Here is a 17,255-nt window from a genome sequence, read left to right as displayed (position 1 = left end):
AAAGTTCTCGGTTTACGCGCCCCAGGGTTGGTGGATAAGAGATTTAGTCCCAGAGATAACACTCCCTCCCCTCCCCGCCCGCCCTCTGAGAGGCCAGCAGCACTTGCTTCTTGAATGGGAAACCGGGGGCGGCAGAGCGCACAGGCAGGCAGGTGCGGGTGATCCGTGTAGGCGTGCTTGCCGCGGGCGGTTCCTGTGGAAGCTCAGCTCAGCCCACAGGATGGAATCATTTTCATTTACAGAATCACTACACTGATCCCCTTTTCGCTGAAGTTAAACCACTGTGTGTCGTGGGCTACGGGGGCATTCGTTACCCTTCTTTTCAATCTGAGACCCTCTAGCGGCTGTGGCTGGCACCCAGAGCCCCAAGGCAGAGGTTTGGGGGTGGGACTGGAGGGGCGGGGGTAGGGGTAGGGTGGGGCTTTTTATAGTCTATGTCCATTTGAATATGTGGGTCCTTACCAGTTATGCCACTAACTGTTTAAACGATTGCAAGACTAAAAAAGAACATTTAATCACTAATCTGTTTTTGAAAAGACTTTTTAAAATTTCCTTCCTGAATATCTCTTAGTTAATGCAGACTTGTGAGCAGGGGCACCCTTCTGGGGTGCTGGCTTTGTCAGTCCCTGGCTCACCAGGCTTTCTTCTCTGATGAAGAATTGTTCATGTTTTCTATAGGAAGGAGTTTGATGATATTAAGCCAGCGGTCCCCAACCTTTTTGGCACCAGGGACCGGTTTTCGTGGAAGACAGTTTTTCCACGGCAGGTGCGGGGCGGGGAGGGGAATGGTTCAGGCAGTAATGCGAGTGATGGGTGAAGCTTTGCTCTCTCGCCCGCCGCCCACCTCCTGCTGTGTGCCCGGTTTCCTAACAGGCCGAGGCCCGCTACCGGTCCGCGCCTCGGAGGTTGGGGACCCCTGTATTAGGCCACTAGATTTACGAAATATTTCCCGAACTTCTTGGGTTAGCCAGTTGGAATTTCACATTGGAAAAACTCTGCCATAAATGGACAATTGTTTCTTGTTTGACCTCACTGGGAGCAACTCGGCAGCTACTGGGGGACATTCTAATGCCCCAAAGAAGCACAGAATGAAATAGACTAATGCGACCATTGGGATATTTTCAAGCTGAAGATCTCATGTGCACGTTTGTGCAAAAGAGAAAAGAGCCAATAATCCCCCCCAAAAGAGAGAAGAGCCAATAATGCAGAGCTCAGAGCATGACTAGGACAGAGCATTTGAGTGCAACAGTTCCCTAAGGGAAGAGGTTATTTAGGTTTTTGATCCACATTGAGGGAATTTTTGGATATGGTGTAAGGTAAGAGTCCACCTTCATTTTTTTGCAAGTGGATATACAGTTTTCCTAGCACCATTTGTTGAAGAGACTGTCCTTTCCCTATTGAATGGTCTTGGCACCCTTACTGAAAATCATTTGGCCATATATGTGATCCACGAACTGCTTTTATAAGTATTGCCAGACAAACTATACCAATAAACAACACACACACACACACACACACACACACACACACACAAAACCACTAAAATAGGAACATTTTGGAAGCATTGGATTCAAAGTAGGAGAGAGTTGGTTACGTTCATGCTCTGATTTTGCCTTGCTTTTTAAAGTATGACACTTCCAGATTCCAATGATATTGTGTGTTCATAGACTGCTTATAATTCACCCAGAGAAAGGGAGATCATGTTCTCTTTTAAAAAGGACAGCTTAAAACAGAGAAAAAGGGATACAATTAAATATTCAATAGTTCAGGTAGAAGAAAAAATTAAAAAAAAAAAGCCAGGTTGATACAGAATGATTTTACCTGCTTAAGTTTTATCCAGAAAATTACATGATGATATATTAAAGTAAATGCTTAATACATCAGAGTGTCCAAGAAATGGGGTTCTTCTTCTTAATGGAGCTTTCTGATGAATTGAAATTTAACAAGAAAATCATCTTTTGTGTATTTCCATCTTTTCTGTTGAAAAACTTGTGAAAACATTCATTAGTCCATTTTCCTCTCAAACTTAGAGCATAGTAAACAAAATTCAATGTTTACTTCAACGAGTATGTATACATCAAAGTAAAAAAGACTTTGGTTTGAATTCTATTATAGCCTCTCATCAGCTGTGTGATTTTGGGCAGCTTACTTATCCTCTTTGTGTCTTAGTTTCCCTCTCTGCAAAATAATGATCATCACAATCCATGCATATTGCTCAGCACAGTATGTGACACATCATAAGCCCTCAGGAAATTTTAGCTGTTACCATCCATTACCACTGTTTTGTTTTTTGTTTTTTGAATTCTGCAACATCCTTGGTGAAATTGGGGAACAAGAAAATAGGAGATGCAGTAGGCAGAAATTTCAGGTGCTTCCTGTGCAGGTAAGGGATATAAGAATTACATCGATGAAATGGTTAAGTTTCAGTGAGTTGCCAGAAGCTATGAAGATTCTGATCTATACCTCAAGGCTACAGGATGTGGGGAAGGGAGGCAACAGCTGGGTAGGCAGGATTAGGAAAGGGAGGAGCTGTGACAGGAGGAGGAAAAGGCAAAAGAGAAGCAGGTAAGCCCTGAATGATTCAGCTAGATGAGGGAAGTGCACAGGAATAGTACAAGCAAGGATGTAGGGTCAGAAATGAGCATGGCATGTTCTGGGGATAGGCTGTGAGGTTGTAGTATTTCAGACTCATCATTCTGGAGATCAAATTTCTTTGCTGAGACAGTAACTGGAAAAGATGTAGGCAATTAGACTGAATGTGTGCTGACCCCTGGGACTTTCTTTAAAAGATTATACAAAGCATAACACAATGAAAGCAACAGGAAAAAAAACCCAGGAAAATTAAAATTTAAAAAAACGGAGAAAAGGGAAAAATACTTTCCTGGCAATTTGTTTTTTCGCGTAATAAATATACAGTCCTGATAAACTGAAGTTCCTTGCAAATGTGATGTTATTTAATTCAGAGGATGGTGTATAGTGTTATAAGGCTTATCAGTTATATGGGAGAAGAAACTACACTTGTGCACAGGTCCCTGAAATGTAGCAGAGGAGGTAGTAAAAGAGTTATTAAAAATACCATTTGACACGTATATATGGAATCTAGAAAAATGGTACTGATGAACCTAGTGGCAAGGCAGGAATAGAGACGCAGATGTAGAGAAGAGACTTGTGGACACAGCGGGGGAAGGGGAGACTGGGACGAATTGAGATATTAGCATTGACATATATACACTACCACGTGTAAAATAGGTAGCTAGTGGGAAGCAGCCGCATAGCACAGGGAGATCAGCTCGCTGCTGTGTGACCACCTAGGGGGTGGGATAGGGAGGGTGGGAGGGAGACGCAAGAGGGAAGAGATATGGGGATATATGTGTACACATAGCTGAGGCACTTTGTCGTACAGCAGAAACTAACACAGCATTGTAAAACAATTATAACCCGATAAAGAGGTAAAAAAATACCTTTTGATTTTTGCCAGTGAATTGAGGCTTTCTCATGGTTCGCAGGGGAGGAGATGATAAGGAGGAGTAGGGTGAGGCTAAAGGACCTTGCTTTCTGGCCTTCACTTTGCTTGTTACTCCTGGACAGTGATCTCATGACTTGTGAAGAAGACTTCCTCATCTCTTCATGTTCCACATGTTTACTAGGATCACAGCTGGTAACCAGCTTCCTTACTTTCTGTTTGGAATGAATGGATTGATCACTTTTTTAAAAATTGAGTTTTATTGGAATATAGTTGATTTACAATGTTGTGTTAGTTTCAGGTGTACAGCAAAGTGAATTAGTTATACATATACATATATCCACTCTTTTTTAGATTATTTTCCCATATAGGCCATTACAGAGTACTGAGTAGAGTTCCCTGTGCTATACACTCAGTTCTTATTAGTTATCTATTTTATATATAGTAGTGTGTATATGTCAATCCCAATCTCCCAGTTTATCAACCCCCCTTTCCCCCTTGGTAACCATAAGTTTGTTTTCTACATCTGTGAGTCTGTTTCTGATTTGTAAATAAGTTCATTTGTACCACTTTTTTAGATTCCACATATAGGCGATATCATATGCTATTTATCTTTCTCTGTCTGACTTACTTCACTCAGTATCACAATCTCTAGGTCCATCCATGTTGCTGTAAATGGCATGCATGGAGCCCTAACCTCTGGACCGCCAGGGAATTCCACTTAAACATAGGCAGAACACTGTTTGACATAAGTCGCAGTAAGATCTTTTTCGATCCACCTCCTAGAGTAATGAAAATAAAAACAAAAATTAACAAACGGGACCTAATTAAACTATCACTCTCTTAAATAGAGTGTTAAGCCGAGAGAGTTATGAGGCTATAGAATATGTTCACCTAATGCAAGAACAGATTTGGCCATGCAGTTTCCTGAAGTCTAAGCTTTTGTGTTAAATAAACAACAGAAGAACCAACTTAGCACCCTGCAATATTTCCATCTGACTCCTTGTTGGAGTTGAGGTTTTGACATGGTGGGTGAGCCCATGGAATTCATTGGACATCCTTAGAAATTCCTCCAGGATAAAATGAAGGTATAGAACAATTTTGGGTGGGGTTTATTGTTTGTTTTTATTTTGAGGTGCTGGGGCTGGGGACCTGGGCCAGGGGCAATCACATGGTAGTAGGGTTCCCTCTCTGTGCTGACTTTCCCTTTTTTCTCATGAATATTTCAATCCTGGTGAGACCTCTTGAAGTGATCATTTGAGTTATCTTGTAATGGGGACTGTGGAAGGAGATATTAGGGACTGATTTGCATATTAACCTGACTTCTGTTTTTCCTTTCTTCTTTTTTCTAAAGCTCAGCTGGCCGGGGCCACCTCCTTGTGCCCCACTGGCTACCTCCCAGAGACACTACTCAGCTGCCAGTGTCCACTAACTCCCCAGCTCCCTACTCCCCAGCAACAGCTCAGGGCCCAGCCATGCACGTGGGTCACCAAGGCCTTTTATTTCCACTCCTGACTTCAAAACATCTTTTGCTTCATCTCTTTGTCTCCCTTGTTCAAGGGGAACTGGTCAGACTATTCCTTAATCTCTACTCTGCCTCCTGTTTTTTCCTAAACCAAGATTCTTGGGCCAAGAATAGAAAATTGTGTTCCAGTTCTGCAGTTCTTAGAGAGGCCCTAGTTTTGTCTGGGGACTGTGGTTCAGAAGGGTCCAGGTGTATCAATTATGCTGCCCATGCCTGGGTGTCGCCTCTTCAATCACTTGTGTCCTCTTGTTTGTGAAGCACAACAGAGTGTGCTTTCAGAGGGAGTCTTTTGTACTCCTAGAGTCTAAAAATATTTGCATGTAAATGTTGGGAATCCAGACAGTCTCCTTAAGATCTATGCTTTGCATAGGGAGGCATGCAGACCATCAGGGTGGATTTGAAAATTAAATTTACACCATTGCACTTTGGGTCCCTGCCCCAGAGCATTGCAGTGACATCTGAGAAGGAGAGAGTGTGACATTGATCAAGGAAAAGCATAAATACCACATTTCAAAATGAATACTAATTGCATAATGACAGTTTCCAAACTATTAGCCTACTTTACAAAAAAAGTTAATTCAACACAAGCCCAGAGCTGGCTATGGCCTATGTTCTGTGCTGCCAGTTGGCAGGCACAGCTTTGCCAGGAGATTGGGAGAAACGCGGGTTATTGTAATGGAAGCACACTTGGCCTTTTGTGAGGAGGGTACAAAACTGCATCACTCTCTTAAGCCCCTGCTGTTCATCGTTCAAGAGTAGACACCAGGATACTGCATGCCTTCAGGGGAAGCTGCTTACTTTTCCTAGATGTAAAATGGCCCAGTGCCAAAGCTTGGGAAGGAGCCTTGAGTTTGTAGCCCCTTGAAGGAAAGAGTTCTGGGCGGATGGAGGTGATGAGCACAGAGGAGCTGAACCTGGCCTTGTGTGTGCTGCCGCTGGCTTGGAAATCCTGGGCTCAGGGGAGGGTATGGCCACACAGAGGCTGGCCTTCTCCAGGATGAACTGTGCATGCTACCCAAGGCAGACCACTCCACTGCTCTGGGCCTGTGTTTTCTCATCTGCAAAATGAAGGGAGTGGACTGGATGACCGTGAAAGCCCCCTCCAGTTCAGAGAGAATACCAGGGTCTCTTCCTCTAGTCTCTCTCAGAAAAAGAAAGGCACTCGGCTTGGAAGAGTGGCATGAAATGACTGGACTGATTCTCTGTCATCACTGTCCTTTGACTGCAGGACTTGTGAACATTTGTCTCATTTGCCAAATTAACGTGACCTTGTGTGGAAGTACATTAAAGGAAGATGAGAAAGTGTCTGCTAAGAAGAGGAGGTGTCTGACGCAAGAGTTCATTCTCTTTCGGATGTTCTATTGCCTTGACTAGTTGGGAGGGAGCATTAGGAAAGCCTAAAATGAATCCCCAAATGATAATTTCGTGCAGCATTCTTAGGAAGAGGGGTGTATGATGAGAGGTAGATTATGATATGATTTGCCTCCAGCAAGTGTCCACTCAAGGTCTGAGAACCCCTGTCTATGTACCACTTTACACCAGCTCCCCCACCATCATCAACAGGAGGCCCTGGGCTACAGGATTCAAATTAGACAAAGTAGGATTTACCAATCAGGAAATACAGGGAAGGACTCTGGTATTTTACTTTCAGGTTTCCATCAATTCCAAGAGTCATACCAGCACTAAATGTCTGGGTGGGAAAACAGTATATCTGTATGTGTTCAGAGCAAGCCCAACTTTAAGCACATTACCCTATGTTCAGAATGCAAGCAAATGTCTGATTGCTTTTTTGAAAACACCTCAGATCAAACTCTCTTCCCCTTTATAAAAATACACTTACAGGGACTTCCCAGGTGGTGCAGTAGTTAAGAATCTGCCTGCCAATGCAGGGGACACAGATCTGAGCCCTGGTCTGGGAAGATCCCACATGCCGGGCAGCAACTAAGCCCGTGTGCCACAACTACCGAGCCTGTACCCTAGAGCCCGTGAGCCACAACTACTGAGTCCATGCACCGCAACTACTGAAGCCCACGTGCCTAGAGCCCATGCTCCGCAACAAGAGAAGCCACCGCAATGAGAAGCCTGCACACTGCAACGAAGAGTAGCCCCCACTCGCCGCAACTAGAGAAAGCCCATGCACAACAACGAAGACCCAATGCTGCCAAAATAAATAAATTAAAAAAATACACTTACAGTACTGTAACTCTTTGTTTAAAAAGTCACTTTCCACCCCAATCTCAAGGAAGATCCTTGTATTCTCAACCAAATAATTATTTCTAGTCTCTCCTTTCCTTGCCCTTTTTTCCTAAGTACTTGTAGTCCAAAGGATGGCTGGGATTTTGATTCTCAGACTCTTCCAAGTTAGACCTCCAAGGTTCTGACTAGATTTGTTTGAAACAAGATCCAGGTTACATAAATCTAATTCTAATCAAAAAAGCTTGCTTTCCCCCCAAATACCTCATACCTTCTCCCTGCTTAATTTGACCATAAAAATGACTATTGTGTGGGCTTCCCTGGAGGCGCTGTGGTTAACAATCCGCCTGCCAATGCAGGGGACATAGGTTCGAGCCCTGGTCTGGGAAGATCCCACATGTTCCAGAGCAGCTAAGCCCATGCACCACAACTACTGAGCTTCCGCTCTAGAGCCCACGAGCCACAACGACTGAGCCCCTGTGTCACAACTACTGAAGCCTGTGTGTCTAGAGCCCATGCTCCACAAGAGAAGCCACCGCAAAGAGAAGCCAGTGCACCACAACAAAGAGTAGACCCTGCTCGCTGCAACCAGAGAAAAGCCCGCGCACAGCAACAAAGACCCAACACAACCAAAAATAAAAAAAATAAAAATTAAAAAAATGACTATTGTGAAAACCGTCATGTGTTCATCAATGTGAAACAACTTTAGGAAAAAGAGCACATCCAGAATTATTACTGTAAAATGCTGAAGCACTTGTACTTCTCCTGAGATTATGCTTTTAAAATTTGTCACACAAAACTGCCAGGTCTTTATAGATCATCTATCTCAGGTAAATATATTTGCCCATAGTCAATTTCTAATGATTTTCAATAAATGGAAATAATTTCCTTATATTAAAATAATTAATTTATGATCTATGCTTTGGGGATATTTGAAATTCACTTTAAGAGGATGCTATTTGTGAGATTATTTTAAAAGACCTCTCCCTTTTAAAACCTAGACTGAGGGGAACCTATCTTATGCAGAAAGGTTTTGCATATTTCCTCTGCCTCCATCCCAACATCCTTCCTTAAATCATCTGGCACCTGGAAGAAGATGTGTGGGGTTTTTTTGTGTTTTTTGTTTGTTTGTTTGTTTTTGCGGTATGCGGGCCTCTCACTGTTGTGGCCTCTCCCGTTGCGGAGCACAGGCTCTGGACGCGCAGGCTCAGCGGCCATGGCTCGCGGGCCCAGCCGCTCCGCGGCATGTGGGATCCCCCTGGACCGGGGCACGAACCCGCGTCCCCTGCATCGGCAGGCGGACTCCCAAACACTGTGCCACCAGGGAAGCCCGATGTGTGTTTTTAATTTTTATTATTTTTGGCTGTGTCGGGTCTTCGTTGCTGTACGTGGGCTTTCTCTACTTGCAGTGAGCGGGGGCTACGCTTCATTGCAGTACGCGGGCTTCTCATTGCAGTGGCTTCCCTTGTTGCGGAGCACAGGCTGTAGGTGCGCGAGCGTCATTAGTTGCAGCACGTGGGCTCAGCAGTTGTGGCACACAGGTTCTAGAGCACAGGCTCAGCAGTTGTGGCACATGGGCTTAGTTGCTCCGCGGAATGTGGCTCTTCCCAGACCAGGGATCGAACCCATGTCCCCTGCATTGGCAGGCGGATTCTTAACCACTGAGCCACCAGGGAAGTCCTATGTTTTCTTTTTTCTGTTTTTTGTTTTTGTTTTTTTTTGGTACGTGGGCCTCTCACTGTTGTGGCCTCTCCCGTTGCGGAGCACAGGCTCCGGACGCGCAGGCTCAGCAGCCATGGCTCACGGGCCTAGCCGCTCTGCAGCATGTGGGATCTTCCCGGACTGGGGCACAAACCCGTGTCCCCTGCATCGGCAGGCAGACTCTCAACCACTGCGCCACCAGGGAAGCCCTAGTCCTATGTTTTTTAAATTAGTATATATGTCTCTTGAAGACCCCATCCACTTATGGGGAAGGGTATTTACTTTTTGTTTCTTCCAGGCAGCCTGAGATGAAAAAATGTTCTGTGTTTGTCAGACTGAATCTGAGAGTAAACTGTGGGATTTGTGCAGTGGGTACTGTTTGAGTCTCAGGGTGGCAAAGCTGTATGGGGTCCTGGAGCTTCAATTTGTACGGATCCCGTAGTTCCAAGAGGACTTACGGCATTGAGGAACCTGATGTTTAACAAGAAGGAAAGGGGGCAAAAATGGGAAATCAGAATGGTTGTTTCAAAATCACTGGGGGAGGATGGCAATGGGTATGCACAGGCGCATCCTGGCTGTTCCTCACTCCCAACAGGGGCTGGGGCCTCTGCAGTAGCAATAACCTCTTTTCTGCAGGAGTCCCACATTTGATACAACCACCTTGCTGACATTTGGCATCCATATGTGTGAAGGGAGGGAAGAAAGGAATGCAAAGTATTGGACAATACTGCAAAAGTCATATGCTTTTCCATGAAAATAAAGCCTCCCTTCAAACTAGGAACATGTAACTGCTGTGAAACTTGTCTTTGATAAGCCCCTTCTCCCCAACCCACTTCCTGTACGAGGAAATTCTGGTGTCACTGTGACACCCCTATCTGAAGTCACTGCAGTCACTTCATAGCATGACTGTTCATAAAATCACTGTACATTGCTAGAAATTGATAAGAAGCATGAGTTCTACTGAAAAGAAAGTAATATTTTAAAAATAGTTGGCCTGGCCTCCTTTTCCCACCTCCCATTTTTGTTTTTCTTTTCTCACCTGGCAGTTTTACATGAAGAAGACATTATGGGTAAAGCAAAGATCTGCTTCTTTTTTAATGAGTGCCTATTCTGGAACTCTGTTCAGGGGACCATCTCTCAGATGTTGAGGGTGACAAAATACACTTCAGCGTGTGATTGTCTGCCTCTGGGCTGGGGAAGCTACAATAATAGGCTCTTTTGGGCTGGGAGTGCAGGGTGAGAAAACAGAGAACCATTTTCTGATCTTAATGGAGCCCCCTCTTGTGTCTTGGAACCAGAATGGTTCCTATTCCCCTATCACCTCCATAAAATGGAGGGCAGTGAACAGAATCTGGAGAGTACCGGATGGATGTTTGGCTGTCACCTCCTTTCTTTACAGCCCTGTGAGCAGCCTCTTAGGAAGATTCCCTTAGAGCCCATGGCTGTTGAGCTCCTTGAATAGGACATGTTCCTGCCTGGAAACACACTGTATTCTCACCAGAGGGTCATCCCTTCCCATCTTGCACATGTATGTGCTCCCAATGGGTCAGGGTACGGATGGGGATGGGGGGAGGAGAACGTGTGGTCAGTGTAAACCTGCCACAGGCACTGGGAGGACTCTGTTACTTATTATGGTGACTCAGAGCTATTACATTATGAAAGGAAGCTTATTCGACATTCTGTTTGAATTGCATTGCCTTAGCCATTCCCATGCATACCCAACTTAGTCCATTTGACAGCAAAAATCAATATATTGCTAACTTGCATCTTTATTGAAAAGACAATGTGCTCTCCAAAAACAACAGGCAGTGATTTTTTCCACTTATTCAATTAATCTAACAGGATTTTGATGAATTGCTTTTCAGGTGCTGTGAACAACTTCTATCTGGCAGAAAGATACAATGGAAGAACTGTCATGCATAACATATTCAGAAAATGCGACCTGGGAAAAAATCATTGATGACAGGGCCCCATGGCATATCTACAGGGGCCACAGCAAAGGGAGGCACAGGTGGTGGGGGTGGCAAAGGCATCCAGGGTGGCCTGAGTGGCAGATGTGGTGGCCTGAATAGCACAGGTGGTGCAAGTGGTATGACTGGCAGTGGCACTGCAGGAACATTTCTATATGCAGGCCTTATAACATGGACTACCTGACGGGGCCCATCAAAATATATCCCCATGTGGCGGTGCAAGGCAGTGGGCATCAGATTTCTGGACATCAGTTCCCTCTGTTGTCTTCTCAACTTGGCCCTTCTGTTCTGAAACCAAACCTTCAATCAGAGGGAAAAAGAGATTGGTTTAGTATATTGAACAGTTAATGTCATAATAGAAAACACGCACCATGCAAGTCTGCCATTGAGATTTTACACTGCAGCAGGAGAAGCTATTCCTTTATTGCTAAAATATCTTAGGAAAGCAAACAGCACACCTCCCTCAGCTAACCCTTAGTGAACCAAGCCTAGTCCAGACTTTGGCACATTGATTTGTCTCTCATTTTTAATATTCCTTAATGGGTTTTTTTCCAAGTCCTGGATGCAGGCCTAACTGATGAATTGCACCAGGTCCCTGCTGTTGGACTATCGCTGTCCAGCTGCCTCCACCCCCTTCTCACCAGGAGTAGTGTCATCATGGTTGTGAGGGAAGCTGAGTGTGGGATAAAGATGGGTCCAATTAAAGTCATACCGAGGGGAACCATACTCTATTTGCAAAGCCCATCTTCAGTCTGAAGTAACTAATCCATAGGGGCATGGTGCGCTTTTAGACAGAAGGTTTCCTTCAATGATGTTTAACAGATCATTCTTTCTCTGAAACCTCGTAAGACTTAAAACAGACGGTATGTCAATGGAGGCCTGATCATGGGGGTCCCAGGGACTTTGTGGCTTGTCTTGCTGGGACATGAAAGGTGCTGAAGCCCTGGACACTGCCTTGATATTTCAGCCGTTAGTGTTAAGGAAAGTTTAGCTTAACTAAATCCAAATTCACTAAACCCAATATCCTTTTCCTCAGATAAGATATTGGGCACCCTATTGTCACACTGTCAATTTTGTATTCTCCAATTTGCCCTACCCTCCAAACCTTTCTGGGCTCAGGTCAAGGTCAGCTCATTCGGTCCCAGCTTCAGTTTCAGGATGCTGGACAGGAGCCACTGTTACCCAGAGTGTTAGGGTACCCAAGGCCCTGCCAGCTTCACTCCTTAACCAGGAGACCCCACTCCCATCACTCATTCCTAAGGCAGGAAGGTCCAATTATGTTCAATCCTGTGGGGACAGGGGTCACAAAAGAGGCTCCCCCCTAAATGCTTGCCAAATATTAACAAACAAACAAACAAACAAGCTATCAATTAGACTTTAGTGTCCTCTTAGTGTACTAGTTGATGGAGTTCACATTGTACTTAATCCTTTTGGACGTGCCCAAATGGCAGATTTTAAGTGAGACAAATGGCCTCTTCTCTCTGCCTGCCCGAAGCCACCTTCTCTCTCTCCCATTTTAGGATTTGGTGTCCTTCTACTACATGGATATATAGTTTGAAGAAGCCCACTGTAATAGAGCTCATTTTGGAGGGATTCAAATGTACCTGTGGTCTAATCTCCCTAAACATAACCAAAAGCCCACGTATGGCAAATTTTGGTATGGGCCAATATTAGGTCCATATTCCCAATACTGGTTTCATAAAAGAGATCTACTATATTTGCACAAGTTGGGTGGGGGAAGCATCTATTAAGTTTCTTGGGGAAATTCATGCCGTAGTGTTTGGAAATTTATGAGAACACTGTCTTTTTCCTTACTTGTGTCTTCTGGCTCATCTTCCCTTCAGAAATCCATTAAGAGGACTATGCAAACCAAGGCATGAGGAAAAGCAATTCAGCAAACCTTGTTTTTCTTTTCCTCTGGGTTTACCTTGCCTGTCTGAGACTCATCCTGAGACCAAGCCTGACTGTTGGTCCAGCCTGTGGCATTAGGATGCCACCATCCAGTGGCCTGCTTTTCTGCATACCACGGACAGAGGGGCAGTATGTTTCCATCACTGTACTCATGCATGTGCTCTGGGGCAAAACAAGTAAGCCATCTGAGATATATATATACATATATGTATATTCATTTATTTATATATTTATATTGAGGGGGAAAAATACTTCTTCGATGTAACTATGGTGTTCTATGACCTCAGATAGTCACTTTTTGATTCCATGATCTACAAATTTGTAATCACTGCCGGAATAAATGAAAAAGTATTTTAAATTAGCACAGGTGAGAATCTGGCCTGAAGTGAGATCACCCTTACAACCAAGCAAATTCCGGAAACCCACCTTTTCAAAACAATACCACCAAAAAGGATAAAAAAATCTTAGATGTTAAAAATTCTTCAAGAGAATATCCACTTATTCATTTAGTAGTTTCATAAAGTTGAATTTGTATGTCACCTGAGATGCATATATTTGAGTGTATACGATTCTTCTCTAACCTTTCACTCCTTCTTAGGTCAGTGGAATTTTATTCAAAATTATTCTTTCTCTTTTTTGGATTCATTTTTTGAGGATAATTTTCCAAAGCTTACAAACCTTTTCCCATTACCACCGTAACTGCAATATTTTAGCAATGTCTTCAGGCTGACATCAAAGTCTTCCAAGAAAATTAGAATTTAAGACTGCCACTCTCTACACTGATTTGCAAAACACTTAAAAACAGCGGCAGGAGGATTAGGCACGGGAACTTGGACTTTTTAGCCACCCCCGGGCATCAGTTTCAGTTTAACTAAATGTGTATTAGTTACTCATGTACTATGTTCTGTGTTTGAATTACTCTCTCACCCCAATGTCTAAATATTTATAAGTTCACTCATTTAGCCAAGAGCTTATGCCTGGTTTTAAGTATTTTAAATAATTTAGTACAGTTGAACTTTCTTATAACCTAGCTCTTCACTGTATTCATTTGAATACTTCCTAGGTGAGACTGACCCCCAATAAATTCCACATAGAAATATTCCTTCAGAAAGTACTAACATCCTTCCTAAAGAATGCCAGCGTTAGAGGGAGATGAACTTTATTTATTGGAAAATAAAGTGTGCGTGCGTGTGTGTGTGTGTGTGTGTGTGTGTGTGTATAAAGAGAGGAGGAGAGACGTGTGTGTTTTATATTTTTCCCTTTATGAAATCGAATTCCCTCTGGTAAAGTACAATTTCCATAAGCTTGAACTTACTTGTCCTATTTCCCACTCCCAAAGCACCCATTGTTCAAAAGTTATTTGCTAAACACGGAAAATACAACAAAACACACCAACTTGAGAGTTTCCAGGACAAAACCTAAAGCATGTTTTAGAATGGCTGCCCTGCAAATTTTAAAATTAAGATTTACTGACCTGCACAGTGGCTTCAGGCAAATTCAAGCGTCTTGCAAGCTCCTCTCTGAGGGGGTGAAAAGTGCAAATGTTCAGTATTTGGAGTTGTGGATAAAATATATCATTTACATTTCTATACCCCTCCCCGCAGTTTTCTGTAATACAGCTTGAGGTTTACTTTAGGGAGGGTTTTCCCATGGACAACTCATCTGTTAAATAAAATATGAAAAGGGAATACATATTAAAATTCCTGATAGTGTATCTGTTAGTCGAATATGGCTCAATTAATTTTTTTCGTTTGTGGGAAACTAACACAGTATTGTAAAGCAATTATACTCCAAAAAAATGCTAAAAATAAATAAATAAATAAAATAAAACGCCAAAATACAAAAAAATTGGCGTTCTGAACCAGAGTATTTCTGTTTACTGTAAAAGGAAGTGGTAAACCCTCAAGGACAAACTTCAAACCACGCTGGCCAAGCGATCAAGGGAAATTCTTTTTGCTCTTTAGCGGGCGAAGATTGAATACAATGGAACCTGAAAGGGCGCCCCTAAACCTCACACCTATTTGTCCTCGTCTCCCATTGCTAGCGGGCGAAAACAGGCCTTCCCCTTGTCTGGACCACAAGGTCTCCGGGGAAGGTAAGCGACGGGAATAAGTCACTGGTTTCTAAGGGTCGAAACTCTGTCGCCTGGAAACGGCGCTCCACGAGGCAGGGCCAAGACTAGGGTGAGGCCAATGTCGCCTCGTGAGCAAAATTTAAAGGGCACGAAAAAGCGGAGTAATTACGATAAATATTTTAATGCAATTTTCAAAATGTAAAAATGAATGCAAAACTCCATGATGAACAAATTACCGAGATTTTAAATTAAAGCAGGATTAATCGGCTCTGCCTTCCTTGCTCCACCCGAGTTCCGCTCCTGTCTTGCACCCCTGCAAGCTCTACAGGCATTGCCCCACGCCCAGAGAGCTAGGGCGGACCCGGCGCCCTCGAGCCTCGAGCTTTTGGCCCAGGAGAGGAGGGGGAGGGTCCTGGGAAAGAACCTAAGGCGCCCTGGGATGAGCGCGGGCTCCTGGAGAACTAGGCGTCTCCGGAGCCAGCCACTTACCGCGCGAACACGTCGGGGTAAAGATTGCGCTGGAAAGCGTTCACCAGCTCCCACACCTGCAAGTCGGTGAACACCCTACGGTGGCGGCGCGGCTCTCTCGGTAAGATCTGTGGCCCCTCGGCGGCCGGAGGGGCCAGCTCCTCCTGCTGCTGCGGGGGCTGAAGACCGCCGCCGCCGCCGCCGCCCTCACGGTTTTCGTCCAGTAAGTTGAGATTGACCTCATCCAAGAAGTCTGCTGCTGCTGCTGCTGCTGCTGCTTCTTCTCTGGGCTCAGGTTCGGGCGGCGTAACCTCCTTCTCTCCTCCGGTTACATTCTCCGAGTTCAAGGTAGGCTCCGCATCTGGGAAAAGAGAAAAGCAAAAGGGAGAGACCGGGGCGAGAGAGCCCACGGTGCGCGGGCTGCAGGATGGCCGCTGCCACGCAGCATCCCGTCCACCTGCCCTTCCCAGGGAAAATTCCTTTTCTGGAATTTGCCGAAGCACCTGTCCCCGTCTAGACACTAACTATGAAGTTCTTCCTCGTCCTCGTCGACCCCCGGGCTGCGGTAGCCGGTGTCACGGTCGCTGCACGCCATGCCTTGATTGCTGTCGACGAAGCCTTGCGCTTCAGAGGACTCCGCCCTGGGGCCGTGGCAACTACCTCGAGGCTCTTCTTCTGGCGCCGGGACCTCTTCTGGCGCCGACGCTGGGGCTTGCGCGCCTTATATAGAGCGGTATGGTGCTTCCGCGGGTTCAAAGCAACGCGCTTGCGTTGTTTAGACGCCCCCTGCCAGAATTTGCATTGCCTCTCGTTGGGGTAGGTGGGGCTCGTTAGGGGCATGCTCGCGGCCAGGATGTGTAAAAAAATAGGGCGAGTGCGTGTGAGTGGTGCTGGTGGTGGGCACGCTTGTTTGGGGAAGGGTGACTCTTTTAACTGACTGCTTCCAACTTGTACGAAGTGTATGGTTGGAGGAAGGGGCTGTGCTGGACTGCGAAAGCAGTTTGCGGGCGGGGGGCAAGACTTCACACTAGCTCCTGGAGCTTGTTAAGTGTTTGGAGAATATTCTTCCGCCGAGCCCTCGATGTTCCGCAACCCGGCAGTGTTGCGGTGTTCCTTGCTTCCCCAGAGGAAAAGGCGGAGAGATACAGCTGGGTAAAGCACGAGCCCCAGAAAACAAAGCGCGCTAAAGCGAAGTTAGTTTATCTTACACCGGGCTCTGAGCAAGGTTCTCCCTCCCTAGAAGTTGGTGGAATGGATGGGACTATCTGATTTTGTTACATTCGCGCACAAAATCCGCGAATCCAGCTAGTGGTTAAGACGAAATGATTGGCGCGGAGGCTGTTTGCACCGGGTTTTTGAAATTAGACCCCACCCTTCATTCCGAGACCTGGAGTTTGCGGTTAGGTTTGCAAAGCAGTCCCGGTGCTCAGATGCATGCAAGAAGCCCCACGTGCCTCTTGAGAAAGCTACAAGGACTTTAGATATTTTGTAATGAACCCACGGCAGAGTGCAAAAATAGAAACTTGCTAAGTGCTTAATGTATCCAACCGTGCCTGTGCTGCACGGTCAGCTCCTGGCGCATACAATATTTGCTGTTCTGGGTTGCTGCTCACCTGAAGGCCCCCGGCTCTGAAGGCGCCTAAAGCGCGCCTTATTCCCGGGCGGGTACTGTAGACTTGGGAAGAGTTCCTGCCTTCCCCATTGCCGCTTCCTCTCCTCTCTCTCCATTTTTCTAGAGTTATCTTACTGAGCTGTTTTCCCTACCGATGTGTCAAACAAAAAAAGGGCCAGGCCACGAATAAAGATTGTAGTTCTTCCTCCAAGAAGTGTTTGCAGGTGTTCCAGGACGTTTTGACGTCCTTCATATTATAAGAATCACTTCTTCGGGACTTCCCTGGCAGTCCAGTTGTTAAGACTCCGCGCTTCCACTGCAGGAGGCACGGGTTCGAT

At 45.2% G+C, this 17,255-nt stretch overlaps 1 protein-coding gene across 1 annotated transcript; it reads right to left on the bottom strand.

Annotated features, from left to right (window-relative positions):
- Positions 1 to 790: 790 nt before the first annotated feature.
- Positions 791 to 17,033, bottom strand: ESX1 (ESX homeobox 1). The gene is made up of 6 exons (XM_060086425.1): positions 16,919 to 17,033; positions 15,831 to 16,025; positions 15,327 to 15,666; positions 14,238 to 14,283; positions 11,033 to 11,152; positions 791 to 916 (listed from the first exon to the last, which is right to left on the bottom strand). Exons 1-6 carry the CDS (start codon positions 17,031 to 17,033, stop codon positions 791 to 793), a joined length of 942 nt encoding a protein of 313 aa, XP_059942408.1.
- Between the last annotated feature and the right edge of the window lie 222 nt (positions 17,034 to 17,255).

Source organism: Mesoplodon densirostris, chromosome X, assembly GCF_025265405.1.
Source record: "Mesoplodon densirostris isolate mMesDen1 chromosome X, mMesDen1 primary haplotype, whole genome shotgun sequence".
Taxonomy (NCBI): domain Eukaryota; kingdom Metazoa; phylum Chordata; class Mammalia; order Artiodactyla; family Ziphiidae; genus Mesoplodon; species Mesoplodon densirostris.
The sequence above is the reverse complement of the archived record's forward strand: the minus strand, read 5'-3'. Positions and strand labels throughout refer to the sequence as shown.

Excerpts from the sequence above, each read along its gene's own strand:
- ESX1 (XM_060086425.1), bottom strand. The coding sequence starts at position 17,033 with ATGGAGAGAGAGGAGAGGAAGCGGCAATGGGGAAGGCAGGAACTCTTC. Across the intron at positions 15,667-15,830 it reads GGACGAGGAAGAACTTCATA|ATGCGGAGCCTACCTTGAAC; the intron begins GTTAGTGTCTAG and ends CTCTTTTCCCAG. Across the intron at positions 917-11,032 it reads ATTTTGATGGGCCCCGTCAG|GGGTCCCCAACCTCCGAGGC; the intron begins GTAGTCCATGTT and ends GGCCTAATACAG.